At 38.7% G+C, this 27,975-nt stretch overlaps 1 protein-coding gene across 3 annotated transcripts in view; it reads left to right on the forward strand.

Moving 5' to 3' along the window:
• ITGB1 (integrin subunit beta 1) overlaps window positions 1-27,975 on the forward strand; it is a 52,050-nt gene that overhangs the window by 6,201 nt on the left and 17,874 nt on the right. For 2 of the 3 annotated variants that reach the window (XM_068934397.1, XM_068934396.1), the window contains exons 2-9: window positions 18,153-18,222; window positions 18,467-18,552; window positions 19,878-20,100; window positions 22,736-22,906; window positions 23,232-23,470; window positions 24,887-25,042; window positions 26,313-26,408; window positions 27,250-27,339. In XM_068934397.1, coding sequence (XP_068790498.1) covers window positions 22,804-22,906; window positions 23,232-23,470; window positions 24,887-25,042; window positions 26,313-26,408; window positions 27,250-27,339 — 684 coding nt within the window. In that variant the 5' untranslated portion in view covers window positions 18,153-18,222; window positions 18,467-18,552; window positions 19,878-20,100; window positions 22,736-22,803. Of the gene's footprint in view, window positions 1-15,575; window positions 15,682-18,152; window positions 18,223-18,466; window positions 18,553-19,877; window positions 20,101-22,735; window positions 22,907-23,231; window positions 23,471-24,886; window positions 25,043-26,312; window positions 26,409-27,249; window positions 27,340-27,975 lie in introns of those variants that run through there. The other variant, XM_068934398.1, reaches the window with a different exon arrangement.

Genomic DNA, 27,975 nt, shown 5'->3' on the forward strand with positions numbered 1-27,975 from the left:
TAAACCGTAACGTATTCAATATCCAGTATTATAAAGAAAAATAGAGAAAAGATCAACATAGTATCTTCAGCTCATTTTTTTGATTGGTGTACAAGATTTTTTTAATGCTCAACTTAGTCCTAGTTTTGACGTAGCTAGCTTAGATTTAACTTCTCCTCCTGATAGTTTCTACTGCTTAAGCAGGAAGGAGAACCTGCTTATGCAGGTTTATATGGAATCTTAATGTATTAAACTATAAATTTCTGTGTAGCATACATATTAAGTACTCACATGTAGTTAACTCTTATTATGGCTATTAACAAATACTTTTTTACTTATAGAGCTGTGCAAATAATAGCACTTGATGTGGAATCTGAACTGAAAAAGTGAAAGCTTTCTTTCTCCTTTTCTTGTTTTTTTGTGGTAAAAAGAAAAACAGAAATTATATGTTGGGCAGAACTGAAACATTGAACTTGCCCTCAAGCAAAAATGACTGATCTGTGGTTATTTAAAAGAGAAGAAAAATATTTCTATTAGATCAATTTAGAAAGAGTCAGTATTTAATTTAGAGCATCGTGGTATTGTGAGTCAAAGGTAGTATCTTGGGCATTCTGCGTATTTTATCCTGGAGAATGTGGTTTTGAAAAACAAACCTGAGACTGAGATATCTGGTTTGCTAGAACCTTGACCTCCAAGTAAATGCTGAGATCAGGATGCAAAGCCATTTCTTGTGGAAAAGGAAAAAAAAGGCTACACTGTCACTCCGTAGTTTGCTAGAACTGTGGTTAAAATTGTCTTAACGCAGCGTTAATCTAAGACATAGGCACCAAGATTAACATCTTTCTTCCGTGCAGCTAGCTACACTGTGAAGCTGCTTGATTTGTCCTCATCTATTCAGTGTCTTTGTATGTTGACCTTACTTGTGGGGGTATATTCTGTGGTCTTGGGCTGTCCTGAACTAGGTTATTGTATGGTTCTGCTGAAGTTACTTGTGGGATGACTATAGGAAATCATTTGAAGGACCTGGCATTCAAATAGTTTGGCCTGCACCTTTGCAAATTCAGTTGCTCAAGTATTAAACTGGGCAGCATCCAAGCTCTGTCTGGGCCCTCAGCTATCTAGTTTTATTGATCTTGGGTAAAAGGGATTTTTGCAGAGACGAGTACAGGTAAAAAGGAAGCTTATTTCTGAAATGAAGATAGATAGAAAATGTAGTCTTTTTAAAATAAAAAGCACTCTCTCAAGGATCTAAAAATGACATCTCAGTAGTCGGTTATCATTAAATTTGGGTTAAATTCTGCAGCAAGATGAATTCTTTTATTACTACCAGATCTTTGATAGTGAGATGGCTGAAGACTTTGCACTTCTCCAGTGGACAAGTGATATATTTTGATGATAAAATGGAGGAATAAAGAGGTTTTTGTTAATATGATCTACAAGATTAACTAGAGTAAGTAACATTGATTACTAGCTGCCTTTTGAATAGTGCATTTGAGGGTTTTGTATGTGTTTTTTTTTTTTTTTTTTTTTTGAACTTAACACTGTTTTCCTCTGTATTAGCAAATTACTCATGATGGGCTATGGCATAGTATAAAGTCAGAATTATCTTCTCTGAGGATTATCATCTTCTTATATAGGAACATTGTTTGGTAGAATTTAAGATACTAAAGAGATAGCGAAAAACCATTTGCAAAATTAGTTTTTGCAAGGCTATATTTAGTGTAAGGTAATGTTCTCTGCTTGTAGTGTTTGTTGAAGATTGTCCAGATACTGAGAGGAGTAATGAGGCTCATCTTCATAAAATATAATGATTGACTATTTCTAAAATCTCGATTTGCTGTTTTTGAGATAGAAATCTATCCTTCAGCTGTGCATGAATGTAAGTTATATGCGTTTGCATTTGCAAAGCGTCATAATCTGCAAGTATAATATTTTGAAACATAACATATCACAGAATGGCCAAGGTTGGTAGGGACCTGTGGAGATCATCTATTCCAACCCCCCTACTCAAGCAGGGTCACTGAGGGCACATTGCACAGGAGCACGTCCAGATGGGTTTTGAACATCTCCAGGGAAGGAGACCTCACAGCCTCTCTGGGCAACCTGGTCCGGGGCTCGGTCACCCTCACAGGAAAGAAGTTTTTCCTCATGTTCAGACAGAACTTCCCGTGTTTCAGTTTGTGCCCATTGCCTCTTGTCCTGTCACTGGGCACCACTGAAAATAGTCTAGACCCCTCCTCTTGACACCCTCCCTTTAGATATTTGTATACATTGATGAGATCGCCTCTCAGTCTTCTCTTCTGCAGGCTCACCAGGCCCAGCTCTCTCAGCAAAGAACACTTATTCTTTGCTTTTCTTGTACGGTTCAGAATGAAGACGTAATTTTGTGTTATTCATTGTTAATCGCTAATTAATCACTGTTTTAGAGAGTTCTATGCAAAACTGCTCTGTGAGAAACAGGTGTTCAAGGATCTCAGTGTTTATACTTTCCTTGGGTGTGGACTTCACACCTAAGAGTGTATGTAGAAAGGAAATAGCAAATTTTCTTTTCAGAAGAATGTACTGTACATATCAGCTTTAGGTTGTTTATCAGTTTTACAGTGCAGTTTGAGCAGTGATGAACATCCTTTTTTCCTGTGTGTGTTCCCTCCCTCCACTACAGGAGTGTGGTAGCCAATTTCTTACATAACTTTTCAAAGGTAGACTAACATGGTACATAGGATGTTGCTGATATCAGTAGTTTTTGTGGAAAAACTTAGCTTTATCATTAAAGAATAACGATAGTATGCAAGATTGCTGCCAGTCTTTTTATCACTGCCAGCTGACCAATTTGGAGAGTGTTTAGACAGTAATAAAAAAGATGATTAAAGCTGGAAGCAGTTGTAACAGTTTTTCTTTGTGGAGATTAAAAAAAAAAAAAACCTGACTCATCAGTGGTATCTGAAAACAATACAGTAGACAAGTTGTTTTCAAATTTCTCAATTTCATATTTCTTAAAATGTTCCAATGGTCACTGAACGATGAATTCAACTGGAAATAACGTTTTCTTTTCTTAGAAGCATGGCTGTGCAGCAGTTTATGCCAATGTAAGTCTTGGCTGTTCTGCTTCTATGCTATCTCACAGTCTTGCCATCCTCCTTTCATCAGCAGTAGCAATCATAGTATTGTGCAATAAGTCATTGATATATTTGATCTGGTTGAAAAATAGCTTGGCCAAAAAGATTGTCAACAGCTGGTGACAGAGAAGGGTGCCAAGTGGGTAGTGGGTCCCGGAGAAGCGGAGCTGTCTCTGTTCAGTAGTCGCAGTCTGGTACATCTGCCCAGCTCCTTGGAGAAACTTCGTTCGTTGTTATCTTTTGAAGATCTCTTAGAAATAGCTTAAACCTTGCTCTATAAACCAGTGGAAATATAGGAATAAACAGCTGGTTTAGGCAAGGATGACTTTTTTTACCAAGCACTTTGTGATGCAAAAATTGTTGTGAAAATTACTTATTTTAAGACTGAAGTTGGTTTTTCCTGGGACTGAATTTCTTGCAAGTGCTGAAATTGTGCAAGATTGAAATCTGGGAGGAGTCCGCTGTTTCACTGTGTTATTCAAACTAGCCAGTTACTGTTACTGCATTAATTACCATCATTAGTCGTTACTGTTTGAATGTGAGCAACAGTTTCACGTGCTAATTACAATTACGAAGCCAAATGTCACTTACTGACTAGGTTATTCTGAGGTTTATATATGCATATGTATATATAGCATTATAGCTCTGAATCTATCTATGTTTATATGTAAGCCATTTTTCTATTATTATTTCTGCATGTTCATTTTTTGGCAATTTGCCTGATGATAGTCTGTTGGGAATGAGAGTTGTTCCAGTACAAGCCTCATTCTAAGTGATGTTAGAATGGGGACTCTTTAAAAACTTAAAATTAAATATTTAGATTGTACCTATGAACCTTACACTATGTACTTGTCATTAGAATCCTGAATTAAAAAAATAAAGGATTAAATAACTTCAGTGCTTTGCTCTTCAGTTGTCTTAATTTTTTGTCCAGCTAATTTAGTCTAACAACTGATTAAAAACATTAGTTTACTGTTTAATGAAACACAAACACTGGGGAATAAAATGTGCTTTCTCTTAACATCCTTCGTTGTACTTTGCCCCTTACTCAGAGGCTGCCTCCACCGTGCTGGATGCTGTGCAAACACACAATTGAGCAGGCTTGCTGTATTACGAGCTTTGGGTATTTGTACTCTAATATGAAAACCTTCATAGACCTTTTTCTATTCTCAGGTTTGAAAGCCAGATATATTAGCTAGTTAGGATTTAAGAATCATTTTAAGACTGCTAATTTAAAAATATTTAAAATAGATTTTCAGTTCCAGAAATACTTGTTAACATCTTATGCTTCGTCATTTCAGGACTAAAGTTCAGCAGAGATGGCAGTCAGGTGCCCTTTTAAAATTAAATAGAGTTTCAGCAAACTGTAGCTGAACTTGCTGAATGCCATCAACAGAATTTGTGCTTTGCATCCTGTATATTTTTAAGTTTAAAAGTTGATTAAAATCTAGTATGTTACATCACCTAGAAAGAGGGAGAATAAGTATTCTGCAGCAGATTAAATCGGCCTAAACTGGGCTATTCTGGTCCTGCCCTACTTGCACGTTTTCTTTTCCTTCCATGTTGCATTAATACTGGTGCTCGTGCAGGTATTTGATAGCCAACCAGCTCTAGGAGCTGACCTGTCTGAAAATAGATTGCTGTTTTTTCAGCTTGCTTTTGAAACAGATTAGCTCTGCAAACTGGGTCACTAGGCTACAGTGCAATCACAAGCAATTCATCTAAGGAGAGCAGAGAAGGAAAGTGTGCCCAGGACAGCCTGGGTTTAGGTTGTTTTAGCAGCACCAAAAGAGAATAATTTAATTTCATAAGTCTGAAGACTAGCTGTGACTTTTTTAAAATTGCTTCTTTTTTGCTCATCTGCCCCTTTGGAAGGCTGGTTCAGCTCACTGAAGCTTACATAAAGTTGATTTAGGTTATGAGCGGGGAGGAACAGCTTAAGATTATCTTTTTGCCAGCCTAGCAAGCTGCATTGGCTTGTGGTATTGTATGAGCTCCAGGAGTGGGAGTGCAGGGGCAGAGGTTGCTTTTGGAGGTGGACATGCGATAGCAGTTCCATCGCTTTCAGCAGCAGTTAGCTTTTGAGTTTGGTGTTAGTTGAAACTTTACCTTGAAAGGTCACGTAAGTGTTAATGGTAGTTACTCGTGGGTGAACACTGCCACATCAAAAATAAAGTTTCTGTTGGGTTTGCTCTTAGTGGTATGCCAGCCTGTGGCTTCCTGCAGTATCGGTAGTAATACTGAGTGAAAGGTTTTCAAATATTTTCTCTTAAAGAAATAGCTGATAAATCTTATTAACTGAAATTCTCTCACTTTTTACTTAAGAATGTACATAACCCTGTCCGGCTTTTCCTTTAAATCAAAAACTTGAATTAAGGTAGATTTAGACAGTCATGACAGTTGTGGACTATTACTAAGGCAATACGGTCTCAGAAGCACCAGTTACGGTCAGCTGTGTAAGAGCTATATTTATATGTTTACCTAAACTTTTTTTTTCCCCATGCTTATGGATAAATGTGAGGTTTAAGTTGCACAAATTTAAATAACTTCTCAACAGGAGAAGGGGTACAGAGTCTATGGGGATTTAATACTACCGCGAAGAACACGCACCCATGTTCTCTATTAAAATGACACAAATTGCTATACAGCATTCCTAATTTTAATCTGTCTGAGATAGAAATGCTAAACTTAGCCGAGAAGTCTTGTAGACTAGCAAGACCTATGTAAACAAGCTAAATATTGCATTCAGGCAGTACATCACCAGAAAAAAAGTACCATATTTAAGCAACAATGTAGCTTACCATTTTTTGGAACATTTTGTTAGAAATAGCTAGTAATGTTACAATGAATGAATGTGGTTTGAATTCACATAGCAAGTTGCCCTCTGAGCTGTGATTGAGAGCATAGCACTGTGGTGTTAAGGAGAGATTAAATTATTATGGCAAAAATGACTGATGAATCTAAAAGCATTTGAAGAGTGATGCAACAGCAAATTTTTTGTCTTTTCTGATTACAGTTGTGTGAAGAGGTACTTGTAACAGTGAAATTTTAAAGTATATTATGGAAAAATGGCTACTGATAACAGTGAAAATGTGAAAAGTGAGAATTCTTGTAAAATGAAGAGTACATGCTTTGAGTCATCAAAGCTGTGATGGACTTGAACTGTTGGAAGCTGTTCTGTTGGCAAGAGTATGGAAAACATATCTTTGGCAATGAAGATTTTAAGGAAAAAGAATCAATATTTTTGGAAAAAAATGAAGTGCGTTTTGATTCTTAACACTTTAATGTCCTTGCTATCAATGGGTATATATGCACTATAAAAATACATATTTATCCTTTATGCTATCTAGGTGTGCATTTATATAACTGCTGTTGATATAGGAAATTTTAGTTTCATCTGCAGCGTCTGTACGTGTGGTCCTGATGTTAGTGTCTGGCACTAAAGAAGCACTATCTTTGTGGTGTGCTTGCTTGCTCCACAAGCAGCATACGAATGGGTTTTATTTCTTTGTCCTTAAAATTTGAGGAGATTCAGAATGTCCTTGTCATAATCCCATTTTTCTGCAGACAGAATTCACAAACACAGGGTTTATTAGAGAAGGGGGAGAAGGGACTTCAATGTTTGTATTTCACATTTTAGTTTGAGTTGTAGAATAGCATGATAAATCTGATTTTTCAGAAAAAAGTGGGAATGTTCTAGATGAAACTAGGCATAAGCCGTAAGTAATGAAGAGTAAAAGCGTATCACTACTATTTTAATTAAGTATAGCTGCAGGCCTCTGCCTGCTGTGCTTAGATTATGAGAAGCTATATTTCTCTCAATACTGAACATTATGCAGAATGCACATTTGCTAGTCTAATTTTCCAAGATACAGTTGTCAGAGTTTATCCTATAAACTGCTGCCTGGGGATAATTTCCTTGTAAAAATGTCCAAATAAGCAAACATGGGGAAAAAAAAATTCTCACAAGGAAAAACACCTCACCTGGCTGTTAACAAACTATTTCCTATATGTGGTGACCATGCACAGGTTGGTTGTTTACATGAGCTATGTCTAGGTAGCACTTGCCTTACTAATATCAAGATGCTTTCCAAAAGAATGCTTAAATTGTGAAAGCTTGGCTTAAAAGTATGTTTCAACTCTGCAAGAAAATGTTATGCAAATAGACTCTCTGTCTGCCTTCGGACAAAGCTAAGGCCGAGGTAGTAAAACATGTTCTTATTAGATTAGTAATTATTAGTAGTATGGCAGTACTAACAAGGTCTGCCTAGTCATGACATGCATGGCACTACATACACACACTATTTAAAAAAATACCCCACTTCAAAACTGGTGCTGACTAGCCGCCCTTAGTCTTTCCACTACTTTGGTGCTCTACAAAGGGCAGTAGAGCAAAGACAAGAGATCAGGGTTGCTGTTCAGCTTTGCTCGTTTCACAGGTGAAGTGTCCTTGTCAATGGCTGCATCTTACCTTGTCTTGTGCTCCTTTGCTCATGATTTTACTTCCTGTCACTATCTCCAGCTTGAAATCTGGACTCATGCAACTTCTTAATTTGTCTTTTCATAACATATTTCTATTTAAACAGACTTTGGCTGCACTAGAAATATCCTTTCTGATGATTATGGTGCTACACAACTTATTTTAAAAGTTTCTGTGGTTTATGGTGAATATTATTTAGGTTTCCAGCTGGTTGTGGGAGTTTTCATCATTAAGTGAAAGTATCAGTGGACTTTTAGTGAAAGATGTATAGAAATACAGTGCAAATATAAGCAAAATGTGACATCTGATCTATCTTGCCTAGGCAAGACTGTTGTGCCCCATAGGAGTCTACCTTCAGTAGATCTTGGGGAACTTCTGGTAAGCAAGGAGGGTATTTTTAGTTGCTTGTTATGATCACAAGTTGGAAGATGAGTATTCACCTTAACTTGTTGAAGTCCACTGAGAAATCCATACAGTTTGGTATGATCAGGTCTACAGTTAGTGATTTCAGCTTAAGCTCAAGCTGTTGGAGTTGTCATGCATGATACGGGAGATTCACAGTTTAGGTTTTCTTCTGTGTCAAAGAGTGTGAACATACATTTTTTTTCCTTCCATTTTCCTACTGGTTAGGGCATTTGGTGAGAAAAGAATAAAACTGGCACTCTAAACAGTGGTCTCAAGACACTTCTTGCTTTTACCCATTAACAATATGACATAAAATGTATACCTATTATAACGAACAGGATCTGCAATCCCAAACTTTTATGCTTCAATAGATAAACTAGAGTTAAAACATTATGTGCTCATTTTTTGACTCAATGCCTTTTGTTCCTGGCTGCGTAACAGCTTTAGTTTAATAAGAGCTAGCGAGAGTACTTACTAGAATCTCCTGTAGAGTGATGGAGCATTCCCTGGAAATGTGAAATCAAACCCTGTAAGACTGAAGGGGAACCCAGTTATCTTACTGCCTGGGTATACCCTAGAATTATTAACAATTATGGGAACTGTTACCACCCCTTTGTGATAGAAGCAGTATCACAGGTAGACCTACTACATCCTCTTGATTTCATCTTTCTCAAGATAGAGACATGTCAAATATAAGAAAAATGACCACCATCTGCAGTTGTTCTGAAATATGTACCTCTTTCTGCTGCTTGTAGAGGAAACATAGGTGGTCTATCAAGAAAAATCCACCCAACCCACCCTCTACAGCCAGGCACTAATTTAGGCAAATTTGACTCCACTCAGTGATTCAAAATAAAGACCAATAAATAATTTTCAGTAAAATACTTAACTACTATTTCACTATTTAGAACTTTCAATAAGTTGAAGGCTCCCTTGAAATCAAGGACCAAATAGCAATAAATGCTACATAATATGAGTAATATGGTCAAACTGCGAGTGCCTGTAAGTTAGCTGTTCTGTTTTGAAGCAGCTGTGTCCTGCATAAACTAACCAAAAAAAAAAAAAAAACAGTACTCTAGGGACATAAGCAGACATTTGTGAACATAGTTCCAAATCTGTTCTCACAAGCTGTGATATCAGCCTGCTCATATGTGTACATGGCTATTTTCTTATGTGTTCAACTGAAGACAGTGTGACAGGTACCTATACTTGATTTTCAAAAGTGATTTAGAACCCACAACTGTCTTATTGGAACCTAGCAACTATTGATTTCCCATTGAATCCAATATTTTTTGGTGACTCTTAAGCCACTTGCCCTCTTGGGAACTTGTCTACATTGGTTAAGTATGAATAAGCTATAGGTTGCAGCACTATAAAACAATACTGAGAGTCTTTTCAAAGCAGTTGTGCTGTCATGTGTTTGCATGCCGTACTAAGCCTAGGATGTGAACATAGCGGTTTCCTAGCAGAATCTGCTAAATTGTGCTGTGTTTCCCCATGGTTCTGGAAAAAAGCCTAGGCAGTGTATTCTTGCCTTTCTTTGGACTCCTAACTCTGCAGAGGGATTTTCTGAACTAAACATTGACATATGCTCATTAAGCTCTCTCAGATAAGCATGTTGGAGGACTTGCCTCCCTAACCTGAGCAGAAGATTAATTTTCTGTAGATTTTTATCTCTTTGTAGATAAAACTTAAGTCCTAATGATTTTATTTTATATTATTTTAGTATATTATACCCTATGAAAACAAAGTGCTTATGGGCAGTGTTTATCCGTGATAATTTGGTTGACTATGCTTGCTTTATTCCATGAATATAGAGATAAGAGCTGAGAGAGAGAAATGAAGTCCAGTATGAAATGTTGATTATTTTATCCTGTAGCTTCACAGCAGCTGCAGCAGCTGTGCCTTAACGTAAAGCTTTTCCAGGAGATGTCTTGAGTAAGCAGCCTTGATGTGATTAATTTTTTGTATAAAAGTTGTTCCAGTGTGAAAGAATTTGTTATTTTGCAAAGTAATCTGGGGTAATGTCCCATTCTTTCCATATTACTGCAAACAGTTCACAACATGCTCTGTTAATGTGTATTAAACTGCCAGGGAAAGAACATCTTGAACCATACACTAGGCTATGTGAAGGCAGACTTGCTTCTAGATTTCTGTTTGCGTTGTGTTGCTGTGAAGTCCTGCTCTTCAGAGAGCACTTTCGTTGTCCATCTCGAGGATTCCCAATTAGTTCATTACTTGGATACCCCATTAGCTAATCTCTGATAGCACGAGGTCAGGATCTGTGAAAGGGGGCACTGACAGCACTGTGCAAAAACTTAACTCTGCATTCAGAAAACATAGTTTTGCATGGTGAGGTAAGATTTTGGTTCTTTGATTAAGGATTTCCTGCTTTTCAACTGTTACTGCTCACCCCAAATCTCCACCTCTGTGAAGAAAAATAAACCCTGAAGTTCCTTAGCCTGGTGGTCTTTGAGTTTATTCTGCAAGCAGTGCAACTCCCAAATAGGATTCGGTATATAAGTAATGTTTATATTGATCTAGGGTTCAGTAGCTTAGTAGCATTTGTATTGGTTAAGTAAATAAGATAGCTGCTAAGGTCTCAAATGGACGATTACCTGTGTAAGAAACATTGAAAAATCTACATCACAAACTTTGAATTTTTAATCAAAAGTAACTTATTGATGTGAAATGCTTCAGTTCGTATATGTGTGCCTTTCTGAGTAATATACCTCTCTGAAGACAAAGGAGGAAGATATCTTTTTTCCACTTTATTGGAATTGCAGCTTTATAGTGAATTTTTATACAAGCAGAAGTGGTATGTGCTTAAATTTATTACAAATCCAGGCAAATATGGTTTTGTAGTTAACATCTATTTGCAGGAGTTTTGACCGTTAGGAGTGCCGACAGAGGTGTGAGTCATTACTGTTAGAGGTTTGTAGCATCTATGTAGTTGCTGTCCCATGTCATTAAGGTTGTTTGATTTCTCCAGTTAAGAAAATTGCCAAGGTGCTGTATTCTCCTCCTCCTCCTGCAAATTATGAGTGGGATTCATCTTGCCAGTCTCTAAAATTGACCCTGAGGTTGAGGTCTCTAATTAAAGCAAGTTGCCTAAACCTTCTTCTGGAGTGAGTGAAGAAAGATACACCACTTTTAGCAGGGGATCCGTCAAATCCTGAAGTAGGCATCTCCAGAGAGTTTAATTCTGCTTATTTCAGAAACCTTTTTCTTTCTGTTCCTTCATATAACAGGAGCTGTGAGGACCAGAGGAGGGGCTGATGATGTGACCACTGCAGTCCCAGCGTATAGACATGGGCTGTGGCTGAAAAATAACATCCTGCACTTTTCCCCAGTTCTCTTCTCCTCCCTCCCCAGCCGATTTTCCCACCACCTCCCTTGTGCCAGGACAAGCATTTATGTACCCAGATGGCTGAAGCTAACCACTTTCTTTGCGGGGTTATTTTTTCAGGCAGAGGAGTTCCCTGCTCCAGCTCTCCTTGGTGGCTACATTGACCTTAGTAGTCACAGAATCACAAGAATCACACAGAATCACAGAATGGTTTAAGTTGGAAGGGACCTCTGGAGATCGTCTAGTCCAACCTCCCTGCTCAAGCAAGGTCCTCTAGAGCATATTGCCCAGGGTCATATCCAGACGGGTTTTGAAAATCTCCAGCGAAGGAGACTCCACTACCTCTCTGGGCAACCCGTTCCAGTGCTCAGTCACCCTCACAGTGAAGAAGTTTTATCTCAGGTTCAGATGGAACTTCCTGTGGTTCAGTTTGTGCCCGTTGCCTCTTGTCCTGTCACTGGGCACCACGGAGAAGAGGCTGGCCTCATCCTCTTGACACCCCCCCCCTCAGATACTTGTACACATTGATGAGATAGCTTCTCAGTTTTCTCTTCTCCAGGCTCAACAGGCCCAGCTCTCTCAGCCTTTCTTCATAGGAGAGATGCTCCAGCCCTCTAATCATCTTGGTAGCCCTCCGCTGGACTCTCTCCAGGAGTGCCATGTCTCTCTTGTACTGGGGAGCCCAGAACTGGACACAGGACTCCAGGGGAGGCCTCCCCAGGGCTGAGGAGAGAGGCAGGATCACCTCCCTCGACCTGCTGGCAACACTCTGCCTAATGCACCCCAAGATACCATTGGCCTTCTTGGCCACAAGGGCACACTGCTGCCTCATGTTTAACTTGTTGTCCACCAGCACTCCCAGGTCCTTCTCGGCAGAGCTACTTTCCAGCAGGTCAACCCCCAGCCTGGACTGCTGCATGGGGTTATTTCTCCCTAGGGGCAGGACCTTGCACTTGCCGCCTTTGTTGAATTTCAGGAGGTTCCTCTCCGCCCAGCTCTCCAGCCTGTCCAGGTCCCTCTGAATGGCAGCACAGTTTTCTGGTGTGTCAGCCACTCCTCCCAGTTTAGTATCCTCAGCAAACTTGCGGAGGGTGCACTCTGTCCCTTCCTCCAGGTCATGGATGAATATATTGAACAAGACTGGACCCAGGACTGACCCGTGGGGGACCCCGCTAGCTACAGGCCTCCAACTTGACTCTGTGCCATTCACCACAACCCTCTGAGCTCGGCCATCCAGCCAGTTCTCAAGCCACCTCACCGTCCACTCATCTAGCCCACACTTCCTGAGTTTACCTACAAGGATGTGGTGGGAGACAGTGTCCAAAGCCTTGCTGAAGTCCAGGTAGACAACACCCACTGCTCTGCCCTCGTCTACCCAGCCAGTCCTTCCATCAGAGAAGGCTATCATATTGGTCAAGCATGATTTCCCTTTGGTGAATCCATGCTGACTACTCCTGATCACCTCGTCCTCCAGATGCTTACCGAGGACCTCCAGGAGGAGCTGTTCCATCAGTTTTGCAGGGATGGAGGTGAGGCTGACAGGCCTGTAGTTTCCTGGCTCCTCCTTCTTGCCCTTTTGGAAGGGTGGAGTGACACTGGCTTTCTTCCAGGCCTCAGGCACCTCTCCTGATCTCCAGGACCTTTCCAAGATGATGGAGAGTGGCCTAGCGATAACATCCTGCCAGCTCCCTCAGCACTCGTGGGTGCATCCCGTCAGGGCCCATGGATTTGTGGATGTCAAGTTTGGACAAATGTTCTCTAATCCGACCCTCCTCCACCAAGGGAGAGTCTTCCTTTCTCCAGACTTCCTCTCTTGTCTCCAAGGTCTGGAATTCCTCAGGACTGGCCTTAGCAGTGAAGACTGAAACAAAGGCAGCATTCCATATCTCTGCCTTCTCTGTATCCTTTGTCACCAGGGCACCCGCCCCATTCAGCAGCGGGCCCACGTTTTCCCTAGTCTTCCTTTTGCTATTGATGTATTTGAAGAAGCCCTTCTTGTTGTCCTTGACATCCCCTGCCAGATTTAATTCCAGCTGGGCCTTAGCCTTCCTTGTCGCATCCCTGCACACTCTGACAACGTCCCTGTATTCCTCCCGAGTGGCCTGTCCCCTTTGCCACATTCTGTAGACTTCTTTCTTCTGCTGGAGTTTTGCCAGGAGTTCCTTGCTCCTCCATGCAGGTCTCCTGCCCGCTTTGCTCGACTTCTTCGTCAGAGGGATGCACTGATCTTGAGCCTGGAGGAGGTGATGCTTGAATATTAACCAGCTCTCCTGGACCCCTCTTCCTTCTAGGGCCCTACCCCATGAGACTCCCCTAAATAGGTCCCTGAAGAGGCCAAAGTCAGCTCTCCTGAAGTCCAGGGCTGCAATCCTACTCATTGCCCTGCTCCCTCCTCGGAGGATCCTGAACTCCACCATCTCATGGTCACTGCAGCCAAGGCTGCCCCCAACCTTCACATCTCCAACTAGACCTTCTTTGTTTGTTAGTATGTTTGATGACTTTGTTAGTCGTCATAGAGGAAAGCAGTGCGAATAATCGGTCAGGGAGAGGAGGAGGGGGCAGCTGTCCTCAGTGGCTTCCCATCCTTACACTAGATTCAAGTGGCTGTGTAGACATAATCTGAATGCTAGAAAGGATTAGTTCTAGACAGCATTTCTGAATTCATCCTTACACCCATGAAAGCACAGCTCATGTAAGGAGATGTCAGTTTGCAGGAAGCACACACTAGTCCAAAAGTATGTGTTGCTTATTCATTTCTAGGTATATACATTTAATTAGTGTGGTCTGCAGGGATATGAATAAGCAGACTGGTTATTGTCTCAAAATTGCTGGCTCCTGCCCAGCAATTCAGCTTTTACTCTGTCTGACCTCTAAATATCTCCCCTGTGTTCTGAAGTGTGGTTATGTATTTTGAGTGTAAAGCTTTGCGGCAAGGGACAATTCAGTACAGTGTAGAGGCCGACCGCTTGTAGTCCTTCTTCTGCTTCATATTGGCTTGATTGATACTGAAAACAAGGTCAGATGAGTTGCTTGACTGAATGGAAAAATGCTGTTTCTTCAGCGGCCTGCCATCTTCTGCAACTTCCTGCCCAAAGTCAGTGGGTTTTTTTGCAGGCAGGATACATGCTCTCTATGGAACCAGTAGGTAGGGGGTGGTTAAACGTTACAGCTGAACTGGTCTAATGGCTCGCTGTTAACAGCTGCAGCTTTTTGTGCATAGGTCAGGTTAGTTTTCTGCTAGCAGTGGCTTGCACCGCAGCTGGGCGTGTTGGAGCCCGTGCAGAGGAGAGGCCGGGAGCGGGCTGCGTGGGGCGGTGGTGGTGGGGTCGTGTGGATGCTCCGAAGGGGATGCGGGAGGAGGCAGTCCGGCTCTCCCCGCTCCCTCCGCTGGGCAGTGCAGCACAAGGAACACGGCGGGACCTCTTCTGGCGGTCGTTCTGCCTTTTGCTGCCCTAATGTTGGTCTGAAACAGCAGGGTAGGTTAGAGGGGATGAAATCTTGAGCTGAAGGGTGGTGAGAGGAGAGCAGCTTAGCCCCTGATGTTTGATTTCAAAGCAGTAATGTTCCCATAGCTTCTGTCCTTTTTTGATCCCGCTTGCTCAGATAATTTTCTATATAAATGCTTTTGCTGTTATAAAAATAATAACCCCTTTAAATGGCTTTAGTGTTTTGGAGGAACAAATTTAGTTTCTAAATTTCTGATGATTAGCATAACGCAAAGGTGCTGATGCTTGATTTGCAAATACAAAATTGGCCTCACTACAGAGGAGACTTAATCCCTCCTCTGCTTGTTGTCTGTTAATGAGTCTCTTGCTTCAAATTAGAAGCTCCCATCAAAGCTGCTTTTTATAATGAAAAAAGTCTTTTAAGTATTACAGTTTGTAGAGACAGTTAGCAAAAAAAAAAAAAAAACTTGGAAAGCAGTAAGTCCAAACGTTTAAGGTTATGTCCATATTTGTCTTCATGAAATACTTAACAAGGGTAGATTACTGTTAACAAACATGCAAAAAAAATTTTTTTTTCAGAAGCACACCACTTGCAGCCTTTTTAAAAAGGATCAAACCAGTGATTTAGTTGTTAAATAAGATATTTCAGTTCCTGGCAAGCTTACCTTTTGTAAGCTGTTTTTTTCAGGGGGCAAAAAAATCAATATTTTTTAAGATTTGTGTTTTGTTTTAATTAAAAAGGGGAGGAAGAGTGTTAAAAAAGTTTCACAAAAAACTTCATTTATTTCCTGTAACAATAGGTTATTTTCTGTTCCCATATTGTGGAGGGGTAACTAAATCCTGTGTCAGTATTCAGCCAAACAAGTGGTTTCCAAAGGACTCCTTTGACTGTCTAATGTAGTTAAGGTATTTTTTTGTTTTGTTTTGCTTTGTGTTTTCCCCTTACTATAAAAATCTGCAGCAGGGCAACCTAAAATACTCACCAGTGACTTGGAGGGAGAATGTATTTGACGTTATTACGCCCAGCTTGTTGCAGGGGTTGGGAAGAAGTTTGGAGCCTGGGAGTCCACCTCGCTTTGCTTGGATTAAAGAACATTCAGAATTGAATCTAAATTAGCAAATCTTTACTGAGGTTTTTCAAAACCTCAGCAGATGGAAAAACTATTAAGCAGTCGAGGTGAAGGGAGTGAACTAGCGTGTATCGGCGGGCGGGCTCCTTGTTTTAGGAGAGGCCTTGGCTTAGCCATATATGGAAGAGGACATTTTAGTTGTTAACTTCACGTGGAATCTGTGCCCAGAACTATATTCATCATGCGGATGCATTTCCACAGGAACGTTTCTTTTCCAAGTTGCCTTAGTCATAGTTTTAGCACTGTGTCACATCTTTGCTGACTTATTTATATAGTCTGCACGGGCTTGCTGTGCATCCGCTGTTAGTCTGCCCTAAAAAGGTGAACTATTTATAATTTCCTCATTTTGGCTAACAGAAGAGACGGTACTAAGCCAACGCCAGCAACTTAGTTTCTTTCATACTGCAAAGAAGACCCCTTTCTGGCCTTGCGCTTAACGTGAAATTTTTTGTAAAGTGATGAAATATGCCTTCATTTGGGGGAAGGAAGGAATGATCATGCCAGCAGTCAGGGGCAGAGGGAGGAATCAGTTAGATGCGCGCAGTAAGCAATGATCAGAAGTTATAGAAAGATATTCTTTACAGTACAATTTTATTTCTTTGGGGTTCTTTTTATCAGTAATTTCTTATGTGTATATGCATAGCATCTAGCCAGCTATTCCACAACAGTCTCTTATGTCTAAGCTTCCTTTTTTTTTGCCTTTCGTTATTTCTTCCCCCCCCGGCTGCAGGGTCCACTGGATTTAAAAGCAGTCTGAAACGATTTGACAGAAAAATGTGAAACATCTAACATTATTGTTGGATAACATTTGTTAGCAAAGGGTTGGATTCTGTTTGAAGCCTTTTCCATGAGATTTTGGAGGGCCTCTTCCCTCTCTGTTAGGCCTGGTTGTGCAAAATAACAATTATGAATGACCCGAAATCAGTGTAGGAAAACCAAAGTTCAGCTGCAGTGCTAATTTAAGGATTTCTGTCTTTGCTACTGGTTTACAAGAATAGTAGTCTGTTTCCTAGAAGATGACAGGCTCATTTTAAATGAGATAGTAATATCTCTCTTATACAGTAAAATGTTCTACTACCAAATTTACTTTTCCTTGGCTGAATTGCAAAATATTTTTCAGAACACAAACGAATTAATTTTGATATTTTCAGGAAGCCTAGAAAGGCTTTAATTTGCAGTAACAGTCTAGGACTACCAAGGAAATTGGCAGTCTGACTCCAAGGTCTCAGAATTCTTATAATGAGTAAAAAAGTGGAATTTAAAATAACACCAAAATTTTAAAGGAGTTGTGAAAACTGACACTGGTTGACTACACACCGTTAGAGTTGAAGAAAGACTAAAATAGAATGAATGGTCTGTTTAAAATCTATTTTTACACCATAATCCTAACTCTGGAGTACTCGGGGAAGTTTCAGCAATAAATAGGGAGAATAACAATTCAGTAACCCTGTGTTATGGTTCATAAGCATTCATATCTTATCGCATAAAACATATTGATTATATAGTTTGCATGTATTTATTTTTCATTAAAATCTATAACATGTAAAAAAATTGAAATGTTTTAACTTTTTTAATAAGGAAGATATTACTCATTAGTTCACTGTTTAAAGAAGAAAAAAAAATTGGCTGACTATATCAATTGGCCCTAACTGTTAGGGGGAAGGAGAGGCTTTCTGGTTTGGAGTACAACACCCAAAGGTAGGCTGTAAAATTCTCCTTTGCAAATTCCTAGGAAAAGATTTTGGAAAGGGCCTTCAGATTTTTCTTACTTTAGAACAGAGACTTGTGAAGAAAAGCTTCATTTCTGACTTACATATTTACGATGTCTTTTATTCAGAAGTCTCTGATAACATTCAGAGCATGAATATTTTTGGGCAGGATGTTAGTAGATTGTTCTTTTTTTTTTCTCTTTCTCTTTTCTTTTTTTCCTCCTGTTTGAAGAATATTTTTAAATGTCTTGTGACATGATAATTTACCTAATCTAAGAGTATTTGAAAAGAGTTTAAGAAGAAGCTGCCCTCTGTGATGCCCACTAAGTATAAAGTTTAGTCTACAGATATGGTTGTATTAGATGCAAACACATCTGTCCAATGGGCAAGAGTAAGGTCATATCATCAGTATGGTGTATCTATACTGTATTCCTTGTCTCCTCTGAAACAGAGTTACATGTCTGTACTTTCATGCCTCTTTTTTTGCTTATTAGTTACAATAAATCATACAATTCGGTATTCTGTTTTACTTTTTCAGAATAATTTAAATTTGCTCACCTGGGCTGGATTCCTGTATTGCTTGATATGGAGTGGATTTGCTCAGCAAGGTAAACAAGTTGATTTCTTTGCATTACTTTAATGTTGCTTTAAAACGATGTATATTTAGCAGCTATTTGTGTAGTTAAATATATTGTCATTAAACAAGTGCTCGTAACGATATATCACTCATCTCTATTAATAACATGTTTTTAGTTAGAACTTGATTTATAAGGCCAGAATGAAACACACTCAAACTATTTTGCTATTAGCACCTTTTTTAAAAAAAATGAAATCATTAATCTGTCTTAATAGGTGGCAGTGATTGCATAAAAGCTAATGCAAAATCATGTGGTGAGTGTATACAAGCAGGACCAAACTGTGGCTGGTGTAAAAAAACAGTAAGTATTGCTGCAAAATTCTTCTTATAATTTGTTTTTTCCTTAGTTTCAAATTTAAACAAATACTCTAGATGTGTGTATATGTCTGTTTTCACCATTTCCTGTAGCTCTTCAATTTAATCTGTGGTTGTACGTAAAAATTCAGATACCTTGGTTTTAATGAAGACCTGTTTTTAGTAGTTCTGTCATTCAGTGTGTTTACTTTTCTGTTGCTAAATGTTAGGTCTATACAGACCCTACAGGCTGTCTCATAGTTATTTAAAATCATTTCAGCATAGAATCTGTCTGGGTACATTTAATTATATTCTTTCAGTGACATAAGAGTAGAGGTAATTTTAGACAGACATAGGTGGGGTAGAGGAAGAGATTGAGGGTTTGCTTTTAACATGAAAAGAAGTTCAAGTCTTAGTATTCTCTTGTTGGTGCACTGGGATGTGATAGCTTGGTTTATGGAGATGAGTTGTTTGTTTTAATCTGAAACACAAAGAATGCCTGCTTGTGTAATTAAAGATTAAATTCAGGAAACACAATATTGAGGACAGACTGACTTAATCAGAATATGCTGAACTGTTTTCTTTACAAACAGAAGAAAATCTTTAGAATATATTTATTTATAAGCAAATATTTATTGGAAAAATATTTTTTTCAGATTTTGAAGTTTCCCCTTAGAAGCCTTATTCATATTTGAGGTTGAAGTTTTTTGTCAGTTTGAAATAATGGTAATTTGTGTTCAGGGCTAAGTAATCTTTTTTTTTTTTTTTTAACATATAGATCTTGCTTTTGTATTGAACTTTCCCAAAATAAAAGAGGAGTTGTTTGTCTTTTTCCTGCCTTGTCAGCATACTGCCATTTTCTTTGATGTGAACTACTCATGTACTCTTGTAAAATCTTTAATTAAAGCCTTCCCCCCCCCCCAAAAAAAAAAAAAAGTTAAAAGGAAAGGTACTTGCAGAGTAGGCTGAACAAATAGGTTCACATTATTGATGACTACTTGAAGATGTAAGCTTTTTCCATCTGCTGATACTTTTAGAGTAGCTGATTTAAAGGGACGTCCTGCTTCTGTCAGAGATGACATTGGGCATTTTTTTCATTCCTCCTATTTATATCTTGAGCGCAGACCAGCGTAAGTAAATGCAAACTGCTGGACTAGTAGCTCCTGCTTCATTTAGTAAAATTTAACATGTTTTGGGATTGCATGTGTTATTACTAGACTTCAAAAAAAAAAAAAAAAAAGGGATGGGGTCATTGTAGAAAGTGTTACAGTGTGTAGGGTGTAACAAATGGTAAATAGCTGTGAATTTGATGCTCTTGCCCATGTTTTCTAGGACTTTTTGCAAGAAGGAGAACCAACTTCTGCCCGATGTGATGACTTGGCAGCACTAAAGAGTAAAGGTTGCCCTATAGAAGATATAGAAAATCCCAGAGGTAGTAAACAGGTGCTTGAAGATAGAGAGGTAACAAATCGTAAGATAGGTGCTGCAGAAAAGCTGAAACCAGAGGCCATTACACAGATCCAGCCACAAAAATTAGTGCTGAAGCTAAGAGTTGGTAAGGAAGGTTTCATCCTAGTCTTCATGTGATTTTTTTTTTTTTTGTCACATCTGCATTTTATGTTTTGATTACTTTATTCATTTTGTTTCAGAAATTATTATTGTTCAGATATCTGAATGAGAGCAGAGCTATTCAGGTTAACCCCATGTGTTCAGATACTTCAAAGTCTGATTTTTATGAGAGCTTAGATACAGATTTTTATCACTTGTATAGATCCAGCTCATAGAAGTGTGAGCATGGATTGGCAGATATATTGGAAAGATACAATGATTTTTGTCTCCAAATATTTTGCAGTTGATTTTCTGTAGTGTTGCTTCTTGGAATGAGAGTAAAAGAGCATGCAAAAGTTTAAAGAGATAGGAAATATCATAAATAACATTCAGTTGGGGGGCATAAGACATATAAACAGGAAAGATCAAGAGAAACTGATAGTCTTTGAGTCCTGTTTTCGGGATGTATTGAAAAATGTATCATAGTTTACTAATATTCAGAGTGTAATATTTCATGTTCTGAGCCTGAGAGAGGGTCAGATTATTACCAGTCACAGTGAAGCCGTCAAGTAGAGCAGCGAAACTCTGTGGAAGTTTTAAAAGTGGTTATATGGGGTCCCACACTTGGAAGGGAAAATTATACGAGTCCTCAGGTCCAGCGTAACTCCTGGGCAAAATGGAGGGTGATACAGTTGGAGAGATGTTCATGCCGGGTCAGAGCCCTAAAAACTGGTGGTTAGTCTGTGATTAATGAACTAAAATAACCAAAAACTCTTCTTCTCATGCTTTAAGTTTTTCAAGCTGAATCAGACTTTTGAAATTAGAAATAATTCAGGCTTTTCCCCTGTGGTTCTGTGTGATTTCAGGGCAGAATCTTAAAAGCCTTCTTAATGACAGTCCTAGAGTTAATTGTGGTTATTAGTTTTTCAGTTAGGGGCAGAAATATGCAGACCGGCAGGGACTAGGCATACAGGAAACTGTTAAAGCCTATTTACAGAAACCCGTGAGGATTACTATAGGGGCCACGCTGTCACCTGTGACAGACCTTGGAATGAGTATTTCCACCTCTGGGGCACAGAAAGCTGTTGGGAGGATTTGAAAGGTAGTAGTATTCTTCAGCCACATGTCCTGCAACAAGACAGGCTTCCTTGAGGGCTTTTTTACTTTATTTATTTTAAAGGAAGGGGGGGAAAGTTATGGCATTTTCATCCAGCATCTGATGATATTAAAGCATATCACAGCAGAGGGAGATGAGTATAAGGGTCAGTTCTGCATTGTGTGGTGGTTATGCTTTGGTTTTTGGGGGTTGTTTTTTTTTTTAGTTTTTGTTTCTTAAACTCTCATGTTCATAATAGGTCATACATTAGCTGAGCATAATGGAGACTTTGTCCTGGAGTAGAGTTCCTAGGGACTGCATCAAAAAAACTACCTTGCATTTACTTGGTTTAAAAGCCTGCACTAGGAGTCAGCTGCTTGGTGGTGACCACTTTAATAAACGTAAGATGAGGCAACTTAGCACAGTGAGGAGAGGGAAGGAAAGGACCGAAAGTTGTTCTGCAATTTCGATATTATCCCAGTTTAATTCTAACATGAACTTTTCAGCTTCCAGACACTAGATTACTGTCCTTCTGTCAAGGCAGAGGTTTGTTTAGCAGAACATATGAGGGTTCTGAGCAATTAAAACGTAATTCCCAAAAGATCATTGCCCTGTTTACAGGCGCTTCTCTTGGTCACAAGGTCTCTGCACCCTTGAGTAATTAGGGATTATGTCAAGGGGGGTGTTTGTTTTCCACATAGGGTTTTTGAAACATAGTTCAGGAAAATGCAAAGCTACTGCATAGCTAGATCTGTATGGTTTCCCCTGTTTGATATTTTGTTGAATATTAAAGAAATATTTGCTAAATATTAAGTAGACTGAAGCAACAGCAATATCACTATTTAGCAGCCAGAAGGAAGGAGGGGAAACAAACCTTCCAATTCTACTCCTCACTTCACACATAATAGGCAAAAGAGCACTTTCTTCATTTTATGGAGAGGCAATTCTTTTGCAGTGTCTCTCAGTGTAGAGTTTCAGTGGGTGACACTGCATGTTTCTGTCACCAAGCTCAGGGCTTACAGTTCAGACAAATACTAACTCATCTCACTGCACTGTGTGTGCTTTCACCCCATATTCGATGCAAAGTAACTTGAAATATCCTATTGAGGATTGATTTTTCTTTTTTAAAACTAATTCCACACTATTTTTCCTACACTAACTGCTGAGAATTTCTAGAGTCATTTTGGATGAAAGTAGATGTAGAAAACTTGTGCTATGTTATAGGAACCTTTTTAAAATTTTCGCATACATCATGATTTCAAATTGGGGCAAATGAAAGACCTGAGTATAATAGGCTAGAATTTTGTATGGGGAAGTCAGATATCTTGAAAACGTGCAGCTGGACAGCAGAAAGAAATAATTGCTTCTTGACATTTTTTCATCATACTGTAATGTTAATCATTTCAGTTAATAGGTGAAAAATTCACTCACCGTTAGTTTAGATCTTGCGTCTTTATGGAAAGTCTTTGAGATACTGATGATTTTTTTTCTTGCCAGTGCAGTTACTCTGGTATGTTTAATGGCTTCTGTTTAATCTCTGAAACAGGGGAGCCCCAAACATTTTCATTAAAATTTAAGAGAGCTGAAGATTACCCTATAGATCTTTATTATCTTATGGACCTCTCCTACTCCATGAAAGATGATTTAGAGAATGTGAAAAGTCTCGGAACTGCTCTGATGTTTGAAATGGAAAAAATAACTTCAGACTTTCGAATTGGTAAGAAAGATGCACATATTCCAAACAAATCCAGTTTCTTTCCTGATATTTTTCACATGATTGCATATGAAGAAATTTGGGGGGGGGGGGGGGGGCGGGGTTCAAATTAGCCATGTTATGGCAGGTATTCTTCTGAGAAGTAGATCCTGTCGAGGAACATAACAGTACTTGGTGTTGATAGAGAAAGTGGAATTAACTTCCACTTCAAGTATGAGGACTATTTCTAAAGACAGTTCAGCTATAATGAATTTCTATTCTATTATATCATGATATAAATAAGAATTCCTTTCTTCAATTTACAGCATTTTTTGTTGTTCTGTCTTAGGCTTTGGCTCTTTTGTGGAAAAAACTGTGATGCCATATATAAGTACAACACCAGCCAAACTCAGAAATCCTTGTACGGGTGACCAGAACTGTACAAGTCCATTTAGCTATAAAAATGTGCTCAGCCTTACCAGTGAAGGAAATAAATTCAATGAACTTGTAGGTAAACAACACATTTCTGGCAATTTGGATTCTCCTGAAGGTGGATTTGATGCAATAATGCAAGTTGCGGTTTGTGGAGTAAGTGTGTACGAGTTTTCTTTACCGCTCTATTAAATAAAATTGTTATGGTACAGCCTTAGTGTTTTATGGTAGCTAAGCTGAAGTTTGATATCAAATCTTCAAGGCTTCATTTCATTAATTGAGACTGCAGGACACATCCTTGCGCTAGCAAGACAAGATGGACTAGACTGCACAGATGCGTGAATCTGTCTTTCACAGGGATCTTTAGTGAGTGAAATATGTATATACAAGCAGAAAATGTAACATGCTGACTACAGTTCATGTTTGCAGCAGATGGATGTGTTCCAAAGAATATTTTTAAAGATTACTTTAAAAAAAGAAGAAAGAGTCAAATTCTGCTCACAAATGTATAGATTTTTAAATAATTAGACTGCTCTTCTCAAATGATTTCTAAACTGCATGTATTTTTATAGTTCTTGTTTTACTATTTAAAATGGCCGGAATAGTTTGCTGAATTGTAATTTCTACTACATTCTCAGATAGAAGTAGATGAAAAGCTGATTTTTGGTCATTTTTGGAGATCTGATGTAGGTCAGTAAATTCTTTGATTTTTCTGTAGTCCAGTAGACCTTTCTAGGCACCTGCACAGCATAGACTCTTCTAAAAAGTTACCAATTTACTGCTTTGCTGCTGTGTTGCTATTTTGTTGATTAATGGAGTCAAGACTTTCTGAAAGATAATCTACAGTCTTCATTTAGAAGTGCAGTGTTAATCAAAACTTCTGGAAAAAAATGGGGGGGGGGAAGTTCCTGGTTTTTATGCAAGATTTTTATATTGCCTTCTCCCCTTAAATTGATTAGGGCTTCAGTTCTGGAAGAGAGTTTTTGAAAATAGGAAAGGACAGCTTACAGAATTAGGCCCAGCAGTTATAGGTCGGAATACTAGTGGGACAGTGAAAAGGGGTGATTCTCTGGCAAATACTGCACTGGGGGTATGAACCTGGGCCAGACAGGCAAAGCCTGATGGCTCTTCAGAGCCTAGTCCTGGGCAGGCCATCATTTTCCATTTGAAGGCTGCTGCAGTGCTTCACATGCTGATGTTGTCCTATATAGTTGAGCTGCATGGTAGTGACAGAAATGGGCTTGGGAAAACTAGAGAGCTGGACTGATGTGTGTGATTTCAAAAACCCTGTCACTCTTCAGCTATTGCAAAGAGAACTGAACAGACCAAAGAAAATCTCAAAAAGAGTATTTCTTGCCTTTGAAAATCCTACAACAATTGTTTTAAAACAGGTATTTCATTAAACGCAAGTGCTTTTAAGGCTTGAGCAAATTAGATAATTTCAGGGGTAATGTTTTTACAGTATTGTTTCTTCTAAGCGTGTCCAATTTGTCATGCATTTATCTGTTGGTCTCCATTACTTTAAAATAAATTGGTGCAAAATACTGAAAATCTGTGTGTTTGTGTCCTAAGGAACAAATTGGATGGAGAAATGTTACAAGACTGTTAGTGTTTTCCACGGATGCTGGATTTCATTTTGCAGGAGATGGTAAACTTGGTGGAATTGTTTTACCAAATGATGGGAAATGTCATCTGGAAAATAATATGTACACAATGAGCCACTATTATGTAAGTCTTTTGCATCAACTTCTAGGGAAATTAATCTTTTGTGGTCATAAGCTCAGAGAAAGCAAGTCATCTGGTGTAGTTTCAGAACGCTACATCTTTTGAACTTTATCCTTACTACTTTTTTAAGATTAATTGCCCTTTTTGTTCACTGGCAAATTGTGATGGCTTTGTCCCATTATTTCATCATTTCATCAGTCTTTGTCATGCCTAGTTCTAGTCTTTCTTTGGGACTCAAGTGATAGAAGTACCTTTAATTAGTCTCCAGCCGTGAGTGTTTTTTTAAGTCTGTTAGCAATTTTGAATCATTTTAGCGTGAGTTCTGTTGAGAGAGCATGTACTGTTTTTTAATCAACTTTGTATTAATTTTTAATTAAAATGCTATACAGTCCTGAGTTCACCCATGCAACTAAATGACAGAGTAGGAAAGCGGGAAACCAGTTACTGCCATTAGTTGAATTAGTCATAGCTTATTTCTACTCCCCAGCTATTTGCTTTTTTTAAAAATAAATAATTATCATATAATTATGAGGATCATTCCACTTCTGCTTCTTGAATATTGACATAGTATTAGCGTTCTTGAAGTCCTCTGAAAAGTTCTCAGTATTTCAGGGCTTATTGAAGAACATCACTCGGTTAGAGAGCTGCCCAGCCAGGTCTTTGAAGGCTCTTGAAATTTTACGATGCAAAGTTTTTGATAAAAGTGTGCTTAACAACATTGCCTATGTGGTTTATTGGTAAGTAGATAGAAGTAAAGAAATACATTAACCGGATGGGGTAAATACAATAAGCTTTGCAAAGTTTGTGTGTTCATATATTCCTAAAATCAAGAGAGTATTGTTCAATAAAAAACTAAAATAAATTCAACTTTCCTTTATGCAACAGTGCAAAAGGTAGTAGTTTTGACTGAGGTAAGTTTTATGGAAAACTACTGAATGTTATGTTCTGAGAACATTGAGGCTACGAACTTTAAATGGCAAGGAATTGTAGTTCCTTCTTTAAATATTTTCATATATATATATGTGTGTGTGTGTATGTATATATATAAATAATATATCTTCATATGGGTATATATGGAACCTTTTCAGTGCATATTTGTTTGCAAGGGTGTTTTTCTTTTAGAGCTTGATTTTCTAACATAAAACTTCTAACTAGCCAGCTTATGTCATATGTGTTTATAAAGGTGATTTGTATTCATAATGTCATAATCTTTCTGGTTGTTTTCTAATATGTGTCCCAAATTTGAATTGTATTTTATGCTTGATTTTTATAGGATTATCCCTCTATTGCTCATCTGGTGCAGAAGCTTAGTGAGAATAACATTCAGACAATTTTTGCTGTTACTGAAGAGTTTCAGGCAGTTTACAAGGTAAAGCTGAATAAAGCATCCTTCTGTTCCCTGTACTTCCCCCCGCCTTCTGTCCCAGCTGCTCCTGCGTGTGCATGTGCTTTCCAAGTAGAGAATGATTTTGGCCTTCTTAGGTTCTCTGCAGGCCTTTGTGGGTAGGAGGGACTGGAGAGCAGATTTGCAGTGCTACTTTTCATGAACACTTAGTGGCAAAATAGCTGAGGGGAATGTGGACACTGAAATCAAAAGGGGCACTAATGAAAGAGCATGTTTTGTCCTTTGTGCTCTATTTATATTCCTGATATTTAAAATCAGCTAGACTGCTGGATGTGGTTGTGAAATAGGAAATGACTGAATAAAGGAGATGGATATTTTTTCCTCCTTTTATCCTAACAAGATACTTTTCTGTTGTAGCTATATTGAAGTAGTAAAGTGATGATGGGGGTTGATTGTTTATTTTTCCGCCCATTGGAAATAATCTTTTTTTTCCTGTTTCTAATACACTAGAAGCATTGTGCTTTTCTGTAAGATCTTATGTAAGAAGTATGTGTGGTTAACTTGTGCGAGAGAAAGTTTCAGTGTTCTGTTTCCATAACATGAATACCTTCCTTAATTACCGAATATAAAGTGAAAATGCAGAAGGGGTGGAAAAAAAGGCTGGATATTTGTTTTTATTCTCGTAACGCTTTGTATGACTTCAAAAATCATGGAGACCACTGGCAGCGTTTTAGCCTTGTTTATGAAGTAGTTAATCCTACCTCCCCTGTAGCATTACATTGCCATACAAGTGTTTATAGTACAGTTTGTAGTTCCTTTCATAGAAATATTGTAATTTTCCTTTTCTTTTTGTAAATATTGAAAGGAACTGAAAAATCTAATACCAAAATCAGCAGTGGGAACGTTGTCTTCAAACTCCAGCAATGTGATTCAGCTGATCATAGACGCATACAACGTAAGTTCAGATTTTATTCATGCGGTATTTATTTTTCTTGCTTTTAAGTTGTTGAGAGTTTTCAGGGAGGTACTCCAAGATGGATTTTAAATTTTTCTACAAAATAGTAAGTTAGTGTACTAAACTATAAATATATAGCCATTGCAATAAAACCACATTAGACATTCTGGCGCTATGTTAATAAGAGGTTAGACAAATAAAAAGACATACTTTTAAATCCTCTTAAAACACAATTGCAAAGGAAATGTTATCAGTCATGTTTTCTTTAAAACAAAAACACTGTTTCTTCAGTACCTTCAGTTCGTTGCCTTCCTTTCACGTGGGGAAGAGTAAAGGGCCATTTTGCGGCCTCTTGTTCCCAGTGAAAATGTCTCCATCAGCCTCAGCGGCTCTTGGATTTGACCCCAAAACTTTCTCTTCGGATCTGCGTTGTGTAAATGAGCAGCCGTTCTCCTTGGGAAAACACAGCACTAACAAATGTCTTCCAGTGCCCTGCTGCTCTTTGCCTGCATAACAGCGCTCAGTTGTGAGACGGGGTCACCACGATGCCGTGACTATGTCGAGCCCTGAGCTCGCGTTTCTTGGCCCGTTGGAGCTGCCCAGAGAGGGGCAAACTCCACAGCGTTTCACTCCACT

This window comes from Struthio camelus, chromosome 2 (assembly GCF_040807025.1).
Source record: "Struthio camelus isolate bStrCam1 chromosome 2, bStrCam1.hap1, whole genome shotgun sequence".
Lineage (NCBI taxonomy): Eukaryota > Metazoa > Chordata > Aves > Struthioniformes > Struthionidae > Struthio > Struthio camelus.